Raw genomic sequence first — 24304 nt, forward strand, 5'->3', positions numbered from 1 at the left:
ACAGTTCTCATTTACTGTGTACTGTCTATTAAACCATTTTGTAATGTCATGAAGTAATGTGGCCATATTCTAGACTCTGCATAATTTCAGTCATTATTGTAATTCTTTTTCAAATTCTGTCAACAGAGACCCTTCGCTTTGACGCATTCTGTGATTCCATTCGATTGTTATTTGGGCCAGATATAAAAAGTAATGATTTGAAAGCCATCTTCAAAAAGATCAGCTCGAATCCCGATGCAAAGGTTGATTGGAGTGAGGTAAGATTCAGTCGACTTTTCTAAAATTTTAGAATAAAATTCAAGGCCAAAAGGACATGAAGGATGAAGATACTGCATGTGTTAATTTTTATCGAACGTGAACAATTAATATTTGAATTACGTTACTTTGTATAATCCTAGGTAAATCACCTTGTGTATATTTTAGTAGTGCTGCGCTCGCCATGGGGAATTCGTTTTAAGCCGGTAAAATATAAACATTATTGTTATACACATTGTTAGGTGAATTATAACAATCCAGTTGAACATTAGAATGAGAAAACAGACACAACTGGGGCGGATTTAGGGGGTCGAACATTGTTATATATGGCCTACACATTGTTAGGTAAATTATAACCATTCAGTTGAAAATTAGAATGATAAAATTATATTACCCACGAATTATAACAGACACAACAGGGGCGGATTTAGGGGGTCGGCCGACACCCCCTCCCCCACTCTTTTTTAAAGTAAAGTAAAAAAAGAAATTATTGATCGCCAAAAACGCCTCAGAGGTTTCCGGGCGTCTAAAATACTATACCCCGGTAGTGTTGCCTCTCGGTCGCCCCTCTCCCCTTCAGATATCTCTGGTTCCGCCCCTGGACAATAGGCCAATCTATTTTGTGAGTAAGTCTGTCTCATGTGCAGTCTCATATGGGATATACGTTACGGTACTAAACTGTACGGGACAGCAGCGTAATTAAAATTGTCTATTTCATTAAGTTGGCCTAATATTATTTTCTTTAGTTGTTTGGATATTTTCAATCGGAAAACGAAGAAAATGACCAGCTATTGAGGGAGGAAGTTAGTGTGTTTACAGTTTCGCAGAAGCAGCGGATTGGAGAAGCTTCGGGTACGTATCTCAAAACGTTAATTCTCTTAATTATAGTAGATATGTTTAAATTTTGTTTTCGAGCAGAGATAATTACGCCCTACATTACAATAAAACTATTAGGCCCTATCATTATTAGCCTATTAATAGTTTTGAACATATTTACCAACTTTTGTTAATTAATCATTTTGTTTTTAAAGGAGACAAGAAAAGACGGGACATAATACAGAGTGTAGTTCACAACGCTCAACTTGACATCTACATAGCTGCTTCACAAAAGGGTGCACTCTCCGTTTGGAGCGGAAAGGTAGAGTCATCTTGTATTCTGTCAAGATATGATATTATTAATAATAAGATAGATAGGCCTACCGTCGTCCCACTCCCGCAACATCGTCTTCGGTCTGTAAATTGACTTGGCAAGACTACAGGTCTTCTTAATTGAAAATTTCTTAATAAGTTTAGTATTGGTTGAACCTCTCCTTGTGTGTGTTCCTCTGTTTCAAAGAAGTTAATCTTTACCTACAGCCAAAGAATACTGCAGCTAAGTACAGCACGTGCACGTGCGTAATACAGTAGTTAATTAGTTGAAGTTCGATCATTAAACCAATCAGACAACTTCCTTCTGGCGCATGCTCAGAATGTGTATTGCAGCTGGCTGGGAAAGGAAAAATCAATCGCGGCGGTCGTCGTCGTTGGTGTGTGACGAGGGATTTTTGAGCGCTCTGAGGAACGATGTGCTAGGCCTAAAGTCAATTTTTTGGTCAACATTGATCATGCTTATCAAGTTTTGTAAAAGGTAGAAAGAATACCCCGGATTGTACATTTGATATGTAGAGCTAATACAAATCCATGCAGTTGATTGAAGATTCAATCAGCTAGGCTAGGCTAGCCCACCTAACCAAGCCTGATGTTATCGAACGCATTGATTGAAGAATGTATGTAGCCTAAGCCTAGGGCCTAGCTGATGGAACCACCGGCGTTAAATTGATGTGTGCAGACTAGTGTGTAAATTATTGAAGTTTTATGCCTAGGCTTGGCCAGTCGAGCCTAGATGGCCAAGCGTAACCTAGCCTAGGTAGGCTACACTACCAATAATAGGCCAACTACTCGTAGGTTGTTGTCAAGGGTAGGAGTACTACTACTTTTACAAACATTTTGGTTTCCAGAATATCGTCGTAGAAGTAGCCTTGAAGAAGCCCACACTGTATGTAAAGTATTTCATTTGCATGGAGGATATTTCTAAAACCAATACATAGTTGCTCGGAAAATCGCTAGGAGAATAGGTGCACTATGAACCGTAACTACTGATTTATTATCCAAGGCCTAATTTTTCTGCAAATACTTCACAGTGCACGGAAATCGTCCCTGATTTTTCGATATGTGCAGATGGAATTCCAGGCGTAATTTTTGTGTGGAGGATGTATTCCCTGCGCAAGCCTTATTTTATATTCTGATAAGAAGCACTGAAGTCATAGATGGAAAAATTTTAAGATAAGCAAATTTTCTAAGGCGCTGATGTGGTGTTTAACGAAAAAATTTGGAATGGTTTGCTAAGATACAGGTTTTTGAATATTTAAAAACTGGAAGAAAAAGGAGTGTAACCACGTGGAAATAGTCATTTTTTTCTTCAATATACGCGGACAGAATTCCAAGCCTAATTTTTGTGTGGGGGGATATATACCCCGTGCAAGCCTTATTTTACATTCTGAAAAGAAGCACCGAAGTCATAGATGGGAACATTTAAGAAAGCAAATTTTCTAAGGCACATAGTGTTAGATGAAAAAACTTTTGAATGGTGTAATAAGATACATTATTTTCGAATATTTAAAAACTGGAAGAAAAAGGAATGTAACCACCCAATTGTAATAGTATCACAGAGCCTAACGAATGATTGAGTCAAAACAAAATTTAATCAAAGATGTATGAATATGTTAAGTTTAGCATTGTGATAATGAAATCATATTTATGATCTTGTGTCTTCTAAACATACAGTATTTTTATTTTTGTTATTCAGAATCTGAGGTTGCAGGGATGTGCAGATGTTAAAGTGAGTTTTTTAGTCTGTTTTTTTTTCAAGTGGGAATCTCCCAACATAAAAGCCAAATTTAACTCCCTTATTGAAAAGAAATATAATGGGTATCACTTATGGCTTGGGCAAAGGTTTCTGATTTAAAGTGTAATGGAAACACTAAACTGAGGCAACATGAGAAGGCCTTGTAAAATATTTATAATAATAATAATAATAGTAAATAAGCAATAATTATATACAAGTAATTTGCTTAAATTGCAAAACTTGCCAAATTCTAGAGTTCAAATAAAGCTATTAAGATCTGTTCAGATTATCAAATTTGCTGTGACAAAAAAACTGTTGTATGCCCATATATAGCCGTGGTGTGACTCTATATGGTCATGATGTGATGTCATCATGACCATATTTAAGCATGTCACATGTTTTAAGTATAAAATTTGATAGTCTGACAGTACCTAGCTGAAGTTTCATCTTAACCAAACCTAAATAGCTATTTTAATCTTTTCCTGATGTATTGGTATACTATTTACATATTGATATCTTAGTAATATTTACATTTTCGATAGGAATCATCATGGGTGACTGGAGTGGATTATTTGCCAGGTCTGCGCAAGATTACTGTGTCAACAGAACGAAGCTTTGCATTGTGGGATTACAGAGCTAAAGGCAAGAATCAGGTAGGATTATGACATAAACATACATTTATGGTACAATAAATGCAATGAAAGATAGTGAGTATCAATCTTGTTTGGGTTTACTTCTCTGATTATACATATACAATGTGCGAGGTAAAAAATAACAAGGGACCCCTAGGCCTTAGCATATTAGGAATGTGCAGAGGCATAGGCTGGTTTCGGCCTGGGGTGGGGGAGAGGGGTGCGAAAAATGATGATGCAGAACTAAATCTGAGAATGGGGAACTACTGTAAATGACTATTCCGATGGAAACCTAACAGTCATTTTCAGTATTGTAACCTATTTAGTGGAACTAATTGCTGCCATGTTTGCTATTTAAAGAATTGTTTTTACTATTACACACATACAGTACTCTTAGAAAAAGAGTGTTTTTCTTCTAGAACATATTCTGTATTAAGCCGATAGACAACTCTGTGCAGTGTATGAGCTATGTACCCCATAGCAACAATCTCCATGAAGACAGCATTCTCTATGGCGATGACCTTGGTTACCTGAGTCTCATGACCATTGCTGCCAAAGATCTTAATACCAAAAATGCAAAAGTTGACAAGAAAAATGGAAATCTATTGCTAGAACCAAGTGACTTGAGCTAGTGAGTATACACCATTTTTGCTAAATTTAAAATGGGGGACTTCCCGAGGCCGTATTTCGCTCCACATATTATCTGTGCTTTGTGACAGGTGGGTAACTCTTTTGTAGTGAGTATGCCTAAGGCTAGGCTAGTCTTCGAAAAATAATTGCCTAAACAACAAAAGAGAAAATAGGGGAGCTTAAAACTTGCATTGTTTTTGGTTATCGAAGTACTCAAATGAAGATATGTGTCTGGAAAAAAAAAAAATTTGCTCATGCTAGGCTGCCACAGTGAATATGTGAGACATTGGTGGCGCTGTTTAAAATAGACCAGATAACATTTAGATTCTTATTAATCTAAGTAATTTTCTAATTTTCTTAATAGCCCTGTATGTAAACGCAAGCTCCATGATAACTGGGTGTTAAAGGTAAGGAATGTAATAATGATGTCAATTATTGATGATAAGGCCTAAAATACTTTTGGTTGCTTAGACTGGCAAAGAGCCCAGGCCGCCTTACCTACGGCTGACTCAAAACGACTTTTCCGTTCCCGATTAGTATATTAAATCAGCTCAGGATCGCACTGCGACCGTCCACACTTCCTCCTTGCGCCAGGTTTTGCTGAAAATGTGATTTTATAAGATGTCAAAATTGACTGCTATCATGGCTATCTTGGTTCTGTTTATATTCAGATATGAAGAGCCTCTCATTGCAAGACCTAAGCTAACATTAAAGTTGGACTAACTTCAGGTCGCATTTGGGCCAGTTTGATTGTTCACACACAAAAAAAGTGGCCCTGAGCCCGTCCTAAGTGTGATTGGGTTATAACACAAAGTCTACAATCATACAAAGTATGTTGGCGGCTTTTTACACTTCCAAAGAATAGCCCAAAACTCTTTTATGTTTAGAAAAAAACCACAATTGTGATATTAAGCTATTGGTCCCATGCGTAATATATTGTACCTGTATTATTAACTTAATTACAATTTAACCATAGGATTGTGACAATAATTACTTTCACTTCCTCTTATAGACCTCTTTATGATGTTCTCTATTGTTTTCATAGGTTAAGTATTTCCCTGAGCTACGGTGCTTTGCATCCTGTTCGGCCAGTAGTAATGTTTCATTTATCCTCGAGGATGTCAACCGATTATTTGATAATCAGTAAGTATGTTTATATTGTAAATATAGACTACTTTCGCTTCATCGCAGTCCTGTGAGACACCGCTTCGTTACGGAACAACTACCATCAAAATGGTCGATACGGCAGAGTGCTTTCACAGTTTACATAATGTTGCTTAGTAACAAAGGAGTGTCACATAACGTAATGTCAGCAATATTACTCTATGATGCTGATCTTCAATACCATAACTGTCATTAACATCATATTATTATTCATCATTAATATTATCATCGTCATTAATATTATCATCATTATCAGTATCATAATATTATTATAATCATCATCAGTCATTAATTGAAATGGAGCAGAAAAAAGGAGGAGAATAATATTATTAAACATCATTACATCACATCTCTCCACAGACCGTGCCGCTCATTCGGAATTCCGAAAGGTGTCAATTGCTTTGCCTACTGTGCTCGTGCCAATATCATAACAACCGGAGGAAATGATAAGATAGTTCGCATTTGGCATCCTCATATATTCTCCCGACCCACGGGTAAAATGATCGGCCATCTATTTACAATCATTGATTTAGTTGTCAACGAGAAGGATCAGCATGTTATAAGCTTATCAACTGCTAGGGTAAGTAATAAAAATAATTTATGAAGTGATTATTAAAAATAAAAATAAGGTTAGACTTATATAGCGTTTCATGCCAACAAGGCCTCTAAGCACTTCACATTATTACCTCCGGTCATTAGATCAAGCACATATGGAACACATACTCAGCTCCCTGGGCAGAATCTTATAATATTGCATCTGTAATCAGCACATTATGTGTTTGTACCTATCAGGTACCCACTTGTACTCTGGGTGGACAGAGACAACCGTAGCTAAAGTGCCTTGCCCAAGGACACAAATGCACAAGGGATTGAACCTCCAACCTCAAGGCTGATAAAAGAACCGCAACTGCTGCGGCAAACCCAATATGGGTTCCTTTCTCGGGAAGAATTTGCACCTCCCCAGTATCTCTCACTGGAAATAGGGGAAAATATGCTGAAGTAATTAACTCCCCCACTTTTGCAATTCTCCCCACCAGCTTTCCCCATCCCCCATATCATTACTAGAAACACAACCATTGATTCCATTGAATGCGCATTATAACAACACAAATGCAAACAAATTCATTATAGCATATTGAGTCTAAGAAAATAAAGAAGCTTATACGTACTATTAATTAAACCTTGTTTCAAGATTTTTTGTATGTTATTAACAATAAATAGTATTGGAAAAATAATTGTATTTGTGCATCTGCCAGTGTTTTAGTTTTATTTATTTTTCTAGACATTTGTTAATGGGAATGGTTGCTGTGATTGCTTTAGTTCCTCTTAACGTCTGAATAAATAAAATAATCAATGATGAATTGAATAATGCTGATGTTACATGTTCTTGCTTGGTAATATATATTCACTAATTCATTATTTATTGCTAATAATATTATAAAATATAATTAATAAATAAAAATGGTAATTTAGGAATGTTAAATTATAAACTATAAGTAATATTCAGTAATTTATTCATTATTTGTAATAATAATATAAAATGTAATTAATAAATAAAAATGGTAATTTATAAATATTAAATTGTAAACTATATGTATTTTAAAAATTAATAACAGGTTTTCAGAATCTGGGACATCCATACACTGACGAGTTTGCAAGTTTTCACTGACAATGAAGAGCGACCAGGGGAAAAGCGGATTCACTGTATGTGGTTTGATGAAAAGCATGAAAGACTGATAACAGGTATGCAATAGGACCAAGAGGGAGGGGAACAAACAGCTAGGCTGAAAAAAGTGATGAAGAAAATGTCATCTTTTTTGAATGACTGCTCCTTATGTATTTCTTCATTACCCAGGGTAGCCTGATCTGTGCTCAAACATTGTTATCCTTCAGGGCCCCTCAACACATACAATAACATGCAATTAAATGACAAAAATCGAGATATAGAACAAAGACAGTCAATTAGCTTTAGAAAATTTAAATGTTTTTAATGTTTAAAGGATAAATTCATAATAATAATAATAATAATAATAATAATAATAATAATAATAATAATAGTAATAATATAATAATTAAATAATAATAATAATAATGATTTAATAATAATTATATAATAATATAATAATAACTATATAATAATAATACTATGAACTCAGTAAATAATTAGTTACTCAAATTACGTACACATTTAAATTAGATTTTGTTTGTTTTTAGGTTTCGTACTTCTATGTATAAATTATGTTCTAAAGAATCTAAACTGTAGATGATATTGAATAAATCTAATTAATGCTTAATGCTGCTATTGATAGGGATGACTGGTAAAATGTGATCTTGTGATTCAAAATGTAATTAATATTGACTTTTTAAAATCCTATCTAGGTTCAAGTGTTCTTGACCTCTGGCCTTTGACCCGTACAGTCCAGGACACAATGCAAGTTCCCCATACCCATGATCGACCCATTGTACAACTGCTTTACAACCAAGAGCTCAACCAGGTTGTAACCGTCTGCTCAGAGTCTATTCTTAAAGTAAGTTTTAAACAAAACAATTAAATTTTGTTTTATCATCAGTGGCGGATCAATGAGTTCTTAATAGAGTTGGTTCAGGGAGAGGCTGTCACAGATATAGAGTCCACCCACCTTAGCCCCACCATGGTTGGAGCTGAGGTAAGAAATTGTATGCCACGAAACGAAATTGCACTCTCAGACATAAATTTGAATACATTTTTCTTTTTTTCTCCATTCTTTTTTTTGTTTTGAAAAATTCTGTGGGGGTGGGGGGCAGGATCCATCACTGATAGTTATTATATACCCCAGGTATTCATTTGTCCATCAAAGAAATACAGTAGCATAATATCTGTATTTCAAACCAGATGAAATTGTTCAGCTGTTTCCTGAGTGGAGTTGCTGTAATTCCATTTTTGTAAGGTTTAGCGCTAGCATTTTCCCAAACCAACCATAAACATAAACCGTAGCAGTTGAAAAATGAATGAAATCTTCTTGAATGCCCTACTTTCATCTTGTAATTCATATGAAGTTCAAGTCACCAGTTATCATTGTTTTCTGCATATAGAGGACTGCTTTTTTTTTTTAAATTGTGTACCATTATTTTTTTCCAGGTATGGGAGTTAGAGACTGGTAAATCGGTGTATTCAGTATCAGACGCACATGGCACCAACATAGAAATCACTGCAATAGCTGTTGATTCCACTGGTTATAGACTAGCCTCTGGTGCAGTTGATGGTAAGGAAATTAATTGATATCATTTCAACATGATTAATAATAATTATTAATTGTGAATGCATTTATCTCAGGGGACTAAATGCGAGTGACGTTAACGCATGGTCTTTCAGATGAGACATTTTAGCCTTAGTTCTGTGTGCAAAATGGTCTGTGCGAACGTTGAAGAACACAGTACACTCTTATGAAAAGAGTAGGGGATTTTCTCCTAGTGTACTGCCCAACTCACCACCAAGAGGACCTCACTAGAGAAAGTCTCCCGACTTAGTGAGTGTGGGTTATATTTGGTGAATTTCACACCAGAATTTCAAACCAGAAATACTCATATCCTCATGTTGTATGTTGGCCAACATTAACCTGTGGGTTTTATTCGTGTAGGATCTGTAAAAGTTTGGGATTTTGGAAGTGGACAGGAGATTCGCATGTGGAACACGAATAGTACGAATGAAGACGACAGTAGCATTGTTGGACTACAGTACTGCGATGTTAATGGACATCGGTGCATACTGGCCAGTGGATGGAACAACAAAATATGTCTGCTTGAGGTTAGTTTAGATTCATGAAGTTTGACAAGTTTTTGGTTATATATGAGGCTTGCATCCCAGAACCAACATACTATCGCTAATTGTTAAACTGAATAAATAGCATGGTGGCTTAATTGTATACTTTAGCACAGAGAAGCTGTAATGTTTTTAGTCATAACATTGGCAATAGTTAAAGTTGATCCCTGTAAATGACCCATCAATTTAAAGCTTATAATGTGGAGAAAATGAATATATTTAAAAATCTTTTCATGTTTTTGTCAATAATGCTGGCTGTGCCATGGCAAGCCCCATGTTTTTAGTGGTAACTTTATACAATGCCTTTAATTACAACATATCATAATTCCTCAGATATCCGCCTACAAATTTAAATATGAAAATTGAATAAGTTTGACGTGTGGGCTTACACTGTCAGACTATGAATACTAACAAATGTGAGCCTGCAGGCCAGCTAGGCTAGATGGATCTACTCTAGGGCAAAGTGACTTATAACCAGGTAGAGCATTTTGCTGGAAAATTATTCAAATATTTGTAAGAGCTTACAATACCCCAACAAATTTGGTATCTTTTTGTGTTTTTGTGTAACACCTGTCGTGCTTACTGACATTTAGTCCACTCTTTGTGTAGATTTAAGCAATACTACCAACCTACTCCTATGATGAAACTTTTTTAAACATTTAGACATGAAAATATAGTATTCCAAATTTATATTTTGTTATTGTGATTATTTTGCTGTGGCCCAAGAAAAACTGAACCGAAGGGAAATATTTCTTTGTTTTATATTAGGGGTGTGGGGGGCCCCCCCCTTAGTAATTCATTAGTTTTTTTAAAAACGTAATAAACTAATTATTTGTCCGTTGTCATTAAAAATATGCTATAGTAAAAAAAAAAAATGCCTTTTTTTTATTTTATGTTTTTTATTTTAATTTTTGATCAGGATAACCAAGAGAGCAGAGAACTGATAGTGTATCTTGAGTTTAGTGACTTTTACCAACAACCAATGACGCCATCCAATTTTGAAGGCAGCTTTAACCCTGTGAATTCCTTCAGCAAATCCAGTCCACTACCGTCCATCAGCAACGCACAAATTACTAGTCTATATAAGAAGGTAAGAGTGAGTGGTGTTGTTACTAAAGCCCAGGTACAGTAGTTATCTCAGCACCTACAAACAACAAATTTATTCGATATAATTTTATTGTATAGCACAAATAAATATAACATTGTAAAGAAAAGGAAAGAGTAATGATAATATCATATTTTTGAATGCACCAAATATGATATATAAATATATATAATATTCAGATTAATATGGAATTGTTATGGAGAAACACCTCCACTGGTGATAAAGAATACATTTAAAAAAAAAACATAGTGTCCCCATCAGGATTCAAACCGGAAATCTAAATTACCCTGGTCAGATATTTATCTATACTATAGTACTTGTGATTCATCATTATTCATTGTGTATTATGCAATAAATTTGAGAAAACATTGTGCCCTAACAAGAACATCTACGGCAACACACAAGCTTTGTACCGAAATTTAGTAGAACACCTCAATGGTAATTTATTGGTCTTGGGTTTGAAACCCAGCAGTGTGGTGAAAATATGCTTTAAAAAAAATGGTCTCACCTAACAATTGCGTTGTTTCCAAGTTTTGGAGTGAATGATTTCAGACAGAAGTTTGATAGCTTTGATTTTTTGATTGATATTTTGACAGGATCATGTCCTGCAGTATAATGAGATGAGTTGTATAGCCTGCAATCCACCTCAGCACATGGTTGCTGGGTGCACCAATGGAAACCTTATCCTGTGGAATTTGACTGATGGTACTGTCAGCAAGCTGTAAGTGTCATTCACATTCAATTTACCTACCTAAGATAAGATAGTAGTGGAGGCCTACTGTACTAATATAGGAAGAGGTAGGAGAATAACCCATTAATCGCAGCGTCATTGTGCTGAATTGCGTATAGGCGTAGTCCTTGACTACCTAGCAGCCATAAAGAGGCACTTATAGTAGCTGCTGTACATGTTCACATCATTCCACAACAAGGGCTGAAATGAACCATAGCATCGGGTTAACCCCCTACTCTTCCGAAAGAAGCAATGGGTTCTTTAAAGTGCACACAAGCCAGATGTGTAGACTGGATCTCCATTTTAAGTCCTTATCTGAAAAGACTTGGTTCTACCAACCTAACCCAGGGCAAGGAGCAGCTGGAACCAGCGCCGATGTTGAAGCTGTGTACCTGTCTTACCGCTCGGCCACTGACTTGATATTCATTATATAAATGCTAACAAAGCTATTGGTTAACTGATAAGGTTTTTTATTTAATACTGGAGTGAAGTGGTATTGGACTCTCTCAAATGTGAGGTCGGAGGTTGTGTGCCATATGTGCTTCATCCAATGACTGATGGTAATATGGTTAAGCACATAAGAGGTCTCTACAATATGCGTTCTATAAGTCGACCATTATTATTATTATTATTAAATATTAAAATATGGAAATTTATGTATTCCAGGTATATGTATCCAGGCTGTACTATATCCATCGTTCATACTTATTCCAAAGCATGGTGCAATCTGTTTATATATAATTAATGACATGTACAGTATTAAGCCTATTTGTAGTATCAATAGATTGATTTTTACAATCTTTTAAAGCCTTTACAATTAGTATATCTACAATTCAAACGACATTGTTAGTACAGTAGTCATATGATGACCATGCATGTATCATGTACAGGAGTGTATTGTAACAAAATAATGAAATTTGGTTTAACCGTGTTTAGTAAGTGAAAGTAGAGGTCCAAACCTGAAGCTCTGGGCTCGCAGGCCGGAGTGCAGGTCTCTCATTCTTTGGTGCTCGAGCCAGAACTTGCAAGACTGCGGGGAGTTTGCCACTCTTCCCACTCAGCAGCCTGTTTTACTTTCCCAGCATATGCCAGTGCCCATTTATATTCCTTTGGTAGAGAGAGACAAACATACATAAAGTGTCTTGACTAGGGACACAAGCAACTTGCACAGCAAGGGTTTTGATCCCCCAGCCTGAAGGTTAAGAATCCAAGCCACAGCCGTTGCACCAACCGCTTCTACCGTGTTAGTAATCTGAATCAGTTTCATCAATCAATCAGTATTTCAGAGTGTCTAAGTAAAGCCTTACATATGCGCATTTAATAACAAGGACACATGTAGCAATGGAAATTTATTCTATTCAAACTATTCAGAGAGACTGTGAACAGGTTGCATTAATGTTTAGGAAAAATACCCCGATATTTTCAAGTTCAATAATAATAATAAAATACAGAGATCCTGAATATAAAGTAATATAGGTGGGGTTAATTATTATTTTATTAGCCTGGTTGGTTCTCTCTGAGTCACCAATGCCGTAAGTCTATCCTCTTGGAATATCGTTCAATTATAAATATAAGATATAGTATTGTAAATGTAATGCTAGTCATGTTTGTAGTATTGATGTCATTAATATTTGATGAGCATTTCTGAAATGCAAAATAAAAAATTAAAAAAAAGACTAAAAAAAAAATTTTAACTATTCATTTCTAAACTGTACATTAATGACTGTCATTAATGGAATAAATAAAAGAGCATCAATTATCTTTTACGCAAATTTAGATTTCATTTGCACAATCTGCCGTCCGGCAATAGAAGTAGCCATCGATCTAAGAATATGTATCCACGTCACATTGCCATGGTCACATTTTTAGTCCACAAAACAAGACGTCCAGACCCAGCATATATTAAGTAAGTGCACATAAAAACTATTATTTTTATTGTTATTATTATCTTTATTACTATTTTAAATTGTGTAAGAATTTCATTGCACCATCAACTGACTTTTACAGAGAAGGCAATAATTTTTAACAATTGCCTGCTACAGTGCATTTTTTTTCTGTTGCTACAAGATTACCACCTGTTGCTTTGTGCTGCATTTTTTCTTTCGAGTCTATTTAATTTTTTGTACATGTAGTGAAAATAGCATTCATGAAACTAGCAGAAACAAAAGTACAAGTCACCCAGCATCTTAGGCAAGGCAGTATGCATACCACCATGCTATATAAAAGAATGTTTAATATAACATTAGGCATGGAGAAATTAATTTCTAGAAATCCTAGGATCAATATGACTGGCCTGCCTAGAAGTGATGAGTAAAAAGGTCAGAGGTCATACAAACCAGGATGTCTATAAATACACTATTTTTCAATAATGCCCTCAAACCTTGTAATTATAAAAAATTTTGTAATATAACTAATAATAAAATTACTTTTTTATCAGTGTTTTTTTTTTTTTTTAGATATCTGATAAAATGATAAAGGTGTGATTAAGTTTATTTTTATTTTTTAAGGAAGTTGACAGGGCTTGTAAATGGTGCAACTCCATCGAACATGGATGACAAAACCGGAGAAGAAGACATCACTGTCCAAGATCCAGCGGACCTAGGAATAATTGAGACTGTACAGGTACTGTTAAATTATATATATTACTATTATGTAATTTTTAATTTATGTTCCTTTCAAATTCAGCATATGGATTAATATATATGTTACCTAAGTCTGTCAATCAAATCAAATACAATTTATTTCTCTTGCAGTATTTATAATATGGTACAATATTCCATCGAGTCAATTAAATGTTAACACTACAAAACCTGCAAGTATGTGATTACCATAACTACCTTATAAATATTACAAATATTACAGCTTGTGCAAACTAAGTGCTAATACAGCTGTACAAAACAAAGTACACGGAAGCCTATAAAAGTTAATAGTTTGATTTGGTTTGGGTTGTTTGATATCATAAACAAATAAAAAACAACAAATACAAAAGCAAGAGGCCCTGTCAAACATTGATATCTGGGATAACCCTCTATATTTAAGGGATTTATTGTCAGAGGGTCTCTATGAAGCATATTAATGTGGTACATCATTGGTTTTAATCTTCTATAGTATGAACAAGACAAAGAACATGAGGAACATACAGAAGAAGCTAATGAACAAATCATCGGTGAAGTCAATAATGAACCTGACCAAGAAGGTATAACATTTACTTTTTATTTATTTTTATTAACCAACAAGAACTCCACTCACTGTGACTCATAAAGGAAACTTATAGCATCAAAAGTTCCAACAATTAACTTTCCACACGCTAAGCCTCATAAAGAAACATGGTTTTCGTAAAGCAGCTTGATTTTAGGACATCAAAGGCCCCACCTTATCGGCCCTCCACTCCAAAAGCTTTATTAAGCAACTCTTTAGGACGTCAATGATCTCAGCTTATCTGCTCTCTGCTCTAAAAGCTTTATAAAGCAACTTGGTTTTAGGACACCAAAGGTCCCAGCTTATCACCTTTAAACTAAAAAACTTTATAAAGCAACTTTTTAGGATGTCAAGGGTCCCACCTTATCAGCTCTCCACTTCAAAGTAATTGGTTATTATGACATCTCAATCGTCCCACTTGATCTCTGCTAGCTAACCAAACCTCATAAACATACTTGGTTATTTAGCATCGAGGGTCCAGGGTCCCATCTGATTAGCTGTCGGCTCCTCAGTCTTCATACGCTTAAACATTATCGAGGGCCCCAGCTTATCAGCTTTCCTCTGCATCGAGGGTCCCACCAGATTAGCTCTCCAATCCTCAAACTTTATAGACTTAAATATTATCAAGGACCCATCATCTTCTCAGCTCTCCTCTCACCAATCTTCATTAACTTGATTGTAGAACATCAAGAGTCCTGACCTGATCAACTCTTTACTGCTTAAGTTTCATAATGAATCTTAGTCCATTGAGTCAACTTTGTAATTGATTGATTGATTAGTTAGGTATAGATCATGCCTAGCTACATGAATTATGCTTGTGAACATTGAGTAAAAAATTAATATTAAAGCAAATATACCTCATACCAAAGAGTATAGAACAGCAAAAGGTCCTGATTTTGTATGCAAGTAATGAAGCGTTTAAAAAAGTACTACGGCAAGATAGGGGCGCCCTATTAACATTTGAATAGAATTCGAAACTCTAACATGTTTTCTATAAGACTATGTAGAAGCCTACGTTCTTTTGAAGGATGCCCTCTAGATAGGATTGCATTCCAATGAGACCCAGAGGTTCGGACCTCCTGCAGTTCTATACTCTTTGCTCATACCTTATAATAAATTATATCTTCATAGAAGATGATGCAAACAATTTGGAAACCAGAGAACCAGACACAAAGCCTATAGTTGAAGATGAAGACAACTCACAGAACACTATAGTGAACGATTCCAAGAGTAGCACACCAAACTCTCTCCTTAAAGAACTTGATGAGGAAAATATTGACCCTAACACCAAGATGCTAGTGTCCGTGTTTGATCCAATTATTGCCTCTTGCCATGCTGATGGATTTATCCGGTTCTGGAATCTGGATGTACGTTATTATCAGATATTTCATAGTGTAGAGTGTAATGTAATATTCAACTTATTTAATTGAATAATCCAAGATTTTAAATATCATTCTTGGATTCCTCAATTTTTGGACAATAATCAAGGATTATAAATTTACCTTTGAAGGAGTATGGATTATAGATATGTGGTGGTGGTGGTGGTGATGGTGGTCATGGTTGTGGTGATGTTGGTAGTGATGGTGATCTTATGTTGATTATGTTTTAAAAAGGAAGAAAGCGATATTAAATACTTAATGCTTGGGTGTGTTGGTGTGGTCGTATTACAGTAATTGTCTGTTGTAAATTTTATTTGTTTTCAATTCTGTGACCACCTTAACAGGGTGAACTGTTGCAAGAATGCACATCCATCACCAAGAGACTGGGCTCAGGAATCACTGCCATTTGTTCTGATGAAGATTGCAACTTTTTAATTACAGGAGATTCAAGTAAGTCTGTATACTTTCATTTCATTATTTATTTGCAGGCCTGTAGGCAGGATTTTCGATGGGGAAGTGCGTTTTGCGAGCGAAGTGGACCCTAGGCTTCGGAAACCTAGGACCCCCACGGGGGTGGGGCGATCACCATGGGGGTGGGGCGATTCCCCCAGAATTTAATTTCTGTTCATTTGGGTGTTGTCAGGGACCAAAAGTTGGAACTTTATGTCCTTTACATCATTTAGTTGTTCATAATGGATCCATCTCTAATCACTGGAGCTCATAAATTTTCCAACAAATTTCGTACCACAGTAATATTAAATTAAATCAGCAGCTTGAAGAGTGGCATTTAATGCAATGCATACTATAGCTAGTTACTATAGCATTTAGGAACATTTTTAGTGAATTAAGAGGATATGGAAAAAATGGACTTTTGAAATTTTGAGGTCGAGTGGGGGTTTCGGGGTGAAGCCCTGGACGCTCAAAGATGCATTTTGAGAGCCTTATAAAATAGGATTTCTGAAACCCATAATTTTTGAATATTCTATTTAATTTTCATTCATTTGTGTGCAGTAGAGACCTGAAGAAGTAACATTTTTATGTCCTTTACATCTGTAGGCCTACAGATAAAATTGTTCATAGTGGATCAATCTGTAATCACTGTAGTTGATAATTTCCAACAAATTTCATACCAAAGTTATTTAAAATCAGTGGTTGTAAGAGCTGGAAAAAATGCAATGCATACTCTAGTGCAGGGGTGGGCATAAAAATCAGTCGAAGGGCAAAAGTGAAATTTTGATTTAACACTGAGGGCCACACCCAAACTTTGATGTTTCCAGTGACCTTCCAAAACCTCCAAGCACTGATTTTACACCACTTTATTCTTAGTTAATTTTACTTTTTACATATAATAGGTGTCAGGCCTCAAAAACAAGGTGTTTTCTATGCAATGTTTATTGGCAGGCTGCACTCAGGATTTTTATTTCATTTTCACAGATTGCAAAAATATGCTGTCAGACCGCATGCAACCCGCAGGCTGCAATTTGCCCACCTGTGCTCTAGTGTTTCACAATAATTAGAAACAATTTTAGTGTTCATAATAGGTTTTAAAAAGTGGAATTTTAGGAGGAAGTTGCCTGGAGAGGGGGTTTGAGGGAAAATCCCTTGGATGCTTTGACAAAGTAGCAAGGGCCTTATAAAAATTTGATTTCTCAATTACATTCATGAATATTCTATTTCAATTTCTATTATTTTGTGTTTTTAGGGATCTATCCTTTCTCACAAACAACAACAAAAATGATAATAATCTCAATCTTCACAGAGCTCGTCGGGCAGTCAGACCATAAATGTGTAACTACATTTACCTCTGATTTGCATTTATTAAAGTACATATTACTTTTAATTTCAGAGGGATACATTAATATTTGGGATGTAGAGGCTTTCCTGAAGAATCCAAAATCAGAAGAACATGTAAGTAATGAAAAATATTTAAAATAAAAATATATAAAGATATTTTTTAATAATATTATTTTAATTTTTTTTAAATTTCATATTTGCCATTATTCTAAATTTGTAATTAAAGATTGTGCCTGGGCCCTGCTGTACTTTCATCATCTAAGCAATTGATCAGTTTGTTTCTACTCCCGACCTTTGACCATTGATAACTACTTGGATGGCCATTGGGAATTTGCTGCAATCAGTGAGCTATTATGAGAGCTCAGAGCTTCGATGTACTTAATTGGATTTACAGTCTCACTATAAGACTACAATATTTGACCATAAATAAGTATTATGAGTGTAGCAGATGCGACTAGGTGGTTTAAGTGCCAGCCTTCTGGTTCAAGATCCATGGTTTGGTTCATGTAATATCTAGAATTTTTCATCTTGTCACTAAGTAATTTTGTAATTTTAACCTTTTTAAAATAATAATATTATGAAATTAATGAATAACTTATTCAAATTCTTTTTATACTCTTTCCGGCTTGTATAAAAATTAATCTTTTATTTAATAATAGTGCCAAGAAATTTACTAAAAACAATATGTAGAGTTTGTATTTTTACATGAATTTTTATGTTATGTTTGTTTATCTCTAGTTATGTTTTTTTGTGGTGTGCAGTAAATCATTTAAGTAAACTTTGTATTTTACTTAATTATGTATCACCTAGAAACTGAATATCACATGTGTAACAATGAATTATAAAAAATCTGAAACAGAATGTCGACACAAATACATAATGCTTAACAGACTTGATTTCTTTATTGTATTAAGTTATAATTAGCTCCCATGTCACTAATTAAAATCTATTTAGGATGGGCTTCAGATAGGTGAGTGGAAGCAGCTGGCTTCTCCTTGCATTCACTCCTGATGTTAAAGGAAGCATCAGTGGCGGCACTACGGAGGGGGGGGGGGACCACACTCCCCTTTTTTCTCATCGGGGACATACTGTAAGCTCCCTGTTGGGGGACATCCTGGCTCTGCCACTGGAAACCATTACACACTTTGAAAAAAAAAAATTGTAATTGTCACAGAAAATACATATTATAGTGAGTATGATGAGTAGAATTGAATGAGTGTAGCAGATGTGACGAGAGGTTTAAGTGCTAGCCTTCTGTTTCAGGATCCATGGTTCGGTCTATGTAATGTCTAGAATTTATCGTCAGATTGACGAAAATATATATTGCTTAACAATCAGACTTGATTTCTTTATTAGCTATAAGTAGCTCCCATGGCGCTAATTAGATCTATTTATGATAGGCTTCTTGAAAGAAGAATAACGCTAATTATTTTATGGCTTCTAATTAAATATTGCAAATTTTGCTAACTGTATGGAAATGGCACGTCTCACAGATTTGAATATAATTTCCTTTTTTTCATTTGTTGTTCTATTCTTTAAAAATTGGTGAGTGGGGGGGGGGGTCGGCTGGGCTTCCTCTTGCATTCACCCCTGATGTTAAAGAATGCAGTGTACACTCTTTGTGAAAACAATCAAGATTGTCACTCAGAATACCACTTTACATATAACTATATCAAATTAATTTTTTGATAACTGTATTGACATCTTGTACAGATATTCCAATTGAATATTTTCACTACCTACACAATTGACTTGTCAATCAACATGGATAATGTAATAATATTTGCAAATTAATTCATAGTTCTTTTGACTCTAAAAGCAACAGCTGTGGTATAACATTTTTCTGATTTACATAAATTTATCTTACAGTAATATTTATTTTTATAAATTGTAATCCTTTATAAAATGTATTGTTAGTAATTGTAAATATAATAGAATGTTTGAATTCACGTTCATGTGATAAATCTGTCAGATCAATTTCCATAATTCAAATTAAATTTAGAAGTGTAATATATTATTAATTTTTATATTGATTACTTGTGATTTAAACCGATAAAAAATATGTTGATATTGTTAACATAATATTGTACATTTAACTTTACTTCATGTGATTGTATTTTTAATAACAAATGACAAATTTCATATTAAAATCTGTCAAATCAATTTCCATAATTTAAATTAAATTTATTAGAAGTGTATTATTAATTTTTATAATGGTTACTTGTAATTTACCAATAAACAGATAAAAAAATATGTTGATATTGTTGACATAATATTATAATGGTTATTTGTATTTGGGCTACTGACTATATATTGTTTATGTTTAAATGCTTTCTGTTATATGATTGTCAGTATTTATTAAACTTTGATATTAAACGAAAACTTATCTTTGAGCCATTTATTTTTAAAATCTGGTTTTCTTAATTGTAATAAATAATGTTGCTAAAGATATTAAACCAAATTAAATTAAACCACTCTTTACAACATCTAGGCTTTGTCAAAGAAAAGTGCTTTATGAAATTATCACCCCCTAGTCATTTGATTCAAAATACATGCACAATGTACAGCCTCTTCTGCTCCCTGTCTCTCTGGAGTATTTCAACCTAATCAAAATTAATAACTTCCAATACAGCATGCCCCATGATAATTCACAAATGAAAAGGTAAACCTGTAGATCCTTCAACTGATTTTAATTGCCGAATGATGTTCCAGTTGGCTAATTAATCTCATTTTTCTCGGCAGGGGCTAATTAAGCAAGAGATAAGCTGGCGTGCACACTTGACGAGAGTCGCATCTTTGGTTTACATTGGCAGTATGCAAGTTATTGTGTCTGGGTCAACAGATGGGTCTGTGAGGTAAACATTATCTCTCATCTATTGTTAGGCCAAAACTTAAGACTGTCGTCGGCCAATGCGATTCTATGAAGAGCAAAACGTGCGGAACAGATCGTTTTTAACGACGATCCATTCAGAGTGCCACTGACATTCGTAAGCAATGAGTGCCCGGCTTAAAAGTTTGTGTTTCCGAAGCCTGACCGACCTAAAATTTTGAACATTCCTTTTTGTTTTGGAAAAATATATTATTTTTACCAAGGAGGAGATAGAATCACTCAAGCCTTTAGTTTATTTAATTGATACTATCAGACTTAAGAATGGGTTTTAGTACCCTGTTGTTAAAATTGAGGTGACCAATGGTTAATAAACTTCGCAACCCTCCTGCAGACACCCGCAAACCTCCCCTACATCAACTAAACCACTTGATAATTATTATATAATATATTATAGAGTATACCAAAATCCAAAATAAAAAAAATAAAAAAATTAAAGTTATAATAATCTACTTTTGCTAGCGAAAAATGATTTTTTTGTTTCATGAAAAACATATTGCACACAGTACCTTACAAACCTTCGCTCACTCATCCAAACCCCTTGAAAAATGAATAATATTTGGTTTTTAATAGTTTATTCTTTTTGTTATACATTATTTAAACATTTTAAGTGGTTTGGACGATGTAGGTGGAGGTGTGGGGATTTGCTGCAAGTTTGCAGGGAGCATTGTGTGGTTTGCAGGGTTTTAGCAATTACCAGTTACCCATTTGAATTAGGCATTAGGCCTAGAAATAGTAAAAACATATTCCCAACTGATTGATCATGATTTTTAAGTTTCACTGTGCTTCGGCAAAACAATAATATTTATTTTTGGCGTCATTTTTGCTAAATTACCAACAGTGTATAATGACCATGCCCAGTGGGCCAATGATATAATGGGATATTCGGAAAATATGAATTAACTTCCCAGTGAAAACAATGCCTGTTTCTGTATGATTTTTTATTTTATTCAAGTGTAAAACATGCATTTACAATGAACAGCTATACATCTGAAATTGTAGTTATTACAAAATCAGTACATTCAATACAATAGTATAATATGAAAAAAAAATTGTATAAAAATATAATATATACATTATATTAAAAGTATATAAAAATATAATATATACATACAGTAGACCTATATACAAATATATACAAGATGTTTTTAGTGTGACTATTTAAAAAAAACACAAACCAAATTCTTTATCCAAATGCCAGACTGTGGATAAAATTCTGCACACAATCAAGTTGAAAACCTCTAAAATTATGGCGATAATATGAATGATAATGAGGATGGTGATGTTAATAATAGTTGAATAAAACTGTATGTATCTTCCAACATTTCTCCAAACCTTGTAAATAAAATATTAATATAAACATTATTATTCAAAAACCATTTTTTATTATAATTGTTTGTTTATGTTCAATTACACCTTTTTATATTGCTAAGCATATTTTACCATATTTTAATCTTTTTATTGATCTTCAATATAGGTTTTTTTCCCCATAATACTGTTTAAACATATGGGGGATAAAATCAAAATAATATAGTCTTCAACAACTGAATGATGAAGATGACTAGTAATCTTTTAAAAAAATTCAAAACATTGCTCGTGTCAACACAACTTTCATCTTTAGAACCACATCACTTTTGTTCTCTATCTTATCAAATGGTATTTTGCAAAATTTATTGAACACTTATAATTATTTTTATACTATTATTAAATTACATTTCATAAATGCAAAATTTCTGAATTCATTAATAGCATTTGTTCGCCATCTCATCAAATATTATTTTAGTTATTTTCATATATTATTATATTAAATTTCATAAATGCAAATTTCTAAATTAAAGGATAGCATTTGTTCCCCTTCTCATCAAATATTGTTTTGAAAAAGTTACTGAACGTTATTATTCAGTATTATAATTATTTTCATATTATATTGTTATTACGTTAAGTCTCATAAAGGAAAAATTCTAAATTAAAGGATAGCATTTCTTTCCCATCTCATCAAATATTGTTTTGGAAAAGTTATTGAACATTATTATTCAGTATTATAATTATTTTTGTACTATTGTTATATTACATTTCATAAATGCAAAATTCTAAATTCAAGGCTAGACTATGCCCTTGAGGACCACACATTTTACAAAAATAATATTCAAATTTTGTAATGCTGACTGTGTCGGTTTAGATGAACTTTCGTACGAGGCATTAAAATAGATAACGTTGCCTACGCAAATTAATTGCATAATTCAGTAAACTGACTAAAAGCTTTTAGATGATGTATTTTCATAGTATGAAATCAATTTAAAGTTTGTTTTTTCAATGGTTTGTATCTCATTTCAAAGTTGCTAACTTTTAAATTCAGCTCACATTCATCCTGTCATGTCTTTTATGTAAACATTAACTCTCATTGGCTGTGGCAGATGTACAGTGTTGTCTAAATATTTAATTATAGATTGTATCCCCTGACCATATATTGTAACTTTTGCTATCACCGTGTTGGACTGCGAGGTTAAATAATTTCACTTTTTGTTTGGTAGAATGTGGTATGGGCAAGAACCCCAGCAAGGACATTTCATGGGCTTCTTCAGTCAGCATCGGCCGTGGAACTTTCCAAATGCGGAGCGATCCAGCTCTCCAGTATTGCCGTACGATATAAGTGAGCGCCCTCTCAAACATTCAAGTAACACGAATGAGAGAAGAAGCAAGCCTGGACAAGCCTTCAGATATCCTCTGATTTTCAAGAGCGATAGGTAAGTGAAAAGAATGACATTCGAGCCGAGTAATCTACACCCACATGGTACATATCGCTTGTGCCGTTGGGGAGGGAGTAAGTTATTCAGTAGTGCGTGGGTAGGCAGACAATGAAGGATTAATTATTCACAGAGAGCTGAGATTTGCTCCATGTTTATTGCATGACATTGCACCCACTCTTTTACAACACCCATTGGAAGGTGTATATGTGCATAGTATTGCTGCTCTTATTGTTAATTATTATTTGTATTATTTGTTTTTAATAAGTTTGCCTACTAGCACTTTATAATGTCTTCAACTTTCTTGAAAGAGACATAATTTTTGGGTAGGACACTCTACTCTAATTAAATTATCTCTTAGACCAGATGTAAAGTTGTTGGTCCTGTTTACACAAAGGCACTTTGCTAAAAAAAAAACACAGTGCACTATTATTAGGGAAAGAATACAGGATTTTTTTCTGATCTGTTGACCAATTGACCCCTTGACCAGTCCCTGTATGTACACATGTCTCTGGTGTGTTATGTTAAATTGTCATTTATATGTGTGAAACACAGATATATCTGCTTTTGACAATCCTAAACCATTTCCTTAATACTTCAGTCATATCTTCAAGATAGGTACTTCTCAATTTTCATGAAGTAATTATTTCTGTTTGTTATGTACTGTACTGATAACTAAATCAGCATTCTATCGTTATTGTTTATAGGTGGAAGCCAATGAGGAGATCAGCTTATTTCCAAGCACAATTCAAACACACACAACCAGAAGATAAGAAATTCTTTACAGCGCTGCAGAAGCCATTGTTCTATAATGATCATCTGGAGAGTTTCCGTACCGGAGAGATGCAGTCAGGTGCTGTCTTCAGAGCTCTACCAGTTTACAGAGTAAGAGCAGTTTGTATATTTTATTTCATAATATGCTTTTAATAATTTGGGGGTTTTTGGGTCACCTAAGGCATCCAGTTAAGGTTGATCCCTAGTGGGGTAAAGGAAGGGAGTGTCTGGTTTAGGATGATAAAAATTGTGCTTTTAGATCACAATTTTCGGAACTGGAAGCCCAATCACTTTTTTGGATCGCTAAATTAATATTTTGAATCTGACAA

The 24304-nt window shown here is 34.3% G+C and overlaps 1 protein-coding gene across 3 annotated transcripts in view; it reads left to right on the forward strand.

Annotated features, from left to right (window-relative positions):
• Window positions 1-24304, forward strand: part of LOC117113092 (WD repeat-containing protein 64-like) — a 39184-nt gene that overhangs the window by 1271 nt on the left and 13609 nt on the right. Inside the window, exons 2-25 of one of the 3 annotated variants that reach the window (XM_033256321.1) lie at window positions 127-257; window positions 1002-1107; window positions 1287-1393; window positions 3101-3133; window positions 3682-3792; window positions 4191-4402; window positions 4766-4808; window positions 5447-5544; window positions 5926-6145; window positions 7182-7308; window positions 7945-8093; window positions 8684-8807; window positions 9183-9349; window positions 10284-10454; window positions 11066-11190; window positions 12977-13105; window positions 13707-13821; window positions 14308-14395; window positions 15532-15764; window positions 16121-16226; window positions 17623-17684; window positions 20313-20425; window positions 22989-23201; window positions 23909-24086. In XM_033256321.1, the coding sequence (XP_033112212.1) occupies window positions 127-257; window positions 1002-1107; window positions 1287-1393; window positions 3101-3133; window positions 3682-3792; window positions 4191-4402; window positions 4766-4808; window positions 5447-5544; window positions 5926-6145; window positions 7182-7308; window positions 7945-8093; window positions 8684-8807; window positions 9183-9349; window positions 10284-10454; window positions 11066-11190; window positions 12977-13105; window positions 13707-13821; window positions 14308-14395; window positions 15532-15764; window positions 16121-16226; window positions 17623-17684; window positions 20313-20425; window positions 22989-23201; window positions 23909-24086 (3161 nt within the window). Of the gene's footprint in view, window positions 1-126; window positions 258-1001; window positions 1108-1286; window positions 1394-1757; window positions 1883-3100; window positions 3134-3681; window positions 3793-4190; window positions 4403-4765; window positions 4809-5446; window positions 5545-5925; window positions 6146-7181; window positions 7309-7944; window positions 8094-8683; window positions 8808-9182; window positions 9350-10283; window positions 10455-11065; window positions 11191-12976; window positions 13106-13706; window positions 13822-14307; window positions 14396-15528; window positions 15765-16120; window positions 16227-17622; window positions 17685-20312; window positions 20426-22988; window positions 23202-23908; window positions 24087-24304 lie in introns of those variants that run through there. The other 2 variants (XM_033256320.1, XM_033256322.1) reach the window with 2 other exon arrangements.

The sequence above is a fragment of the Anneissia japonica genome, unplaced genomic scaffold (genome assembly GCF_011630105.1).
Source record: "Anneissia japonica isolate Jap-2015-1 unplaced genomic scaffold, ASM1163010v1 scaffold287737_len543101_cov190, whole genome shotgun sequence".
In the NCBI taxonomy this organism is placed as follows: Eukaryota; Metazoa; Echinodermata; class Crinoidea; order Comatulida; family Comatulidae; genus Anneissia; species Anneissia japonica.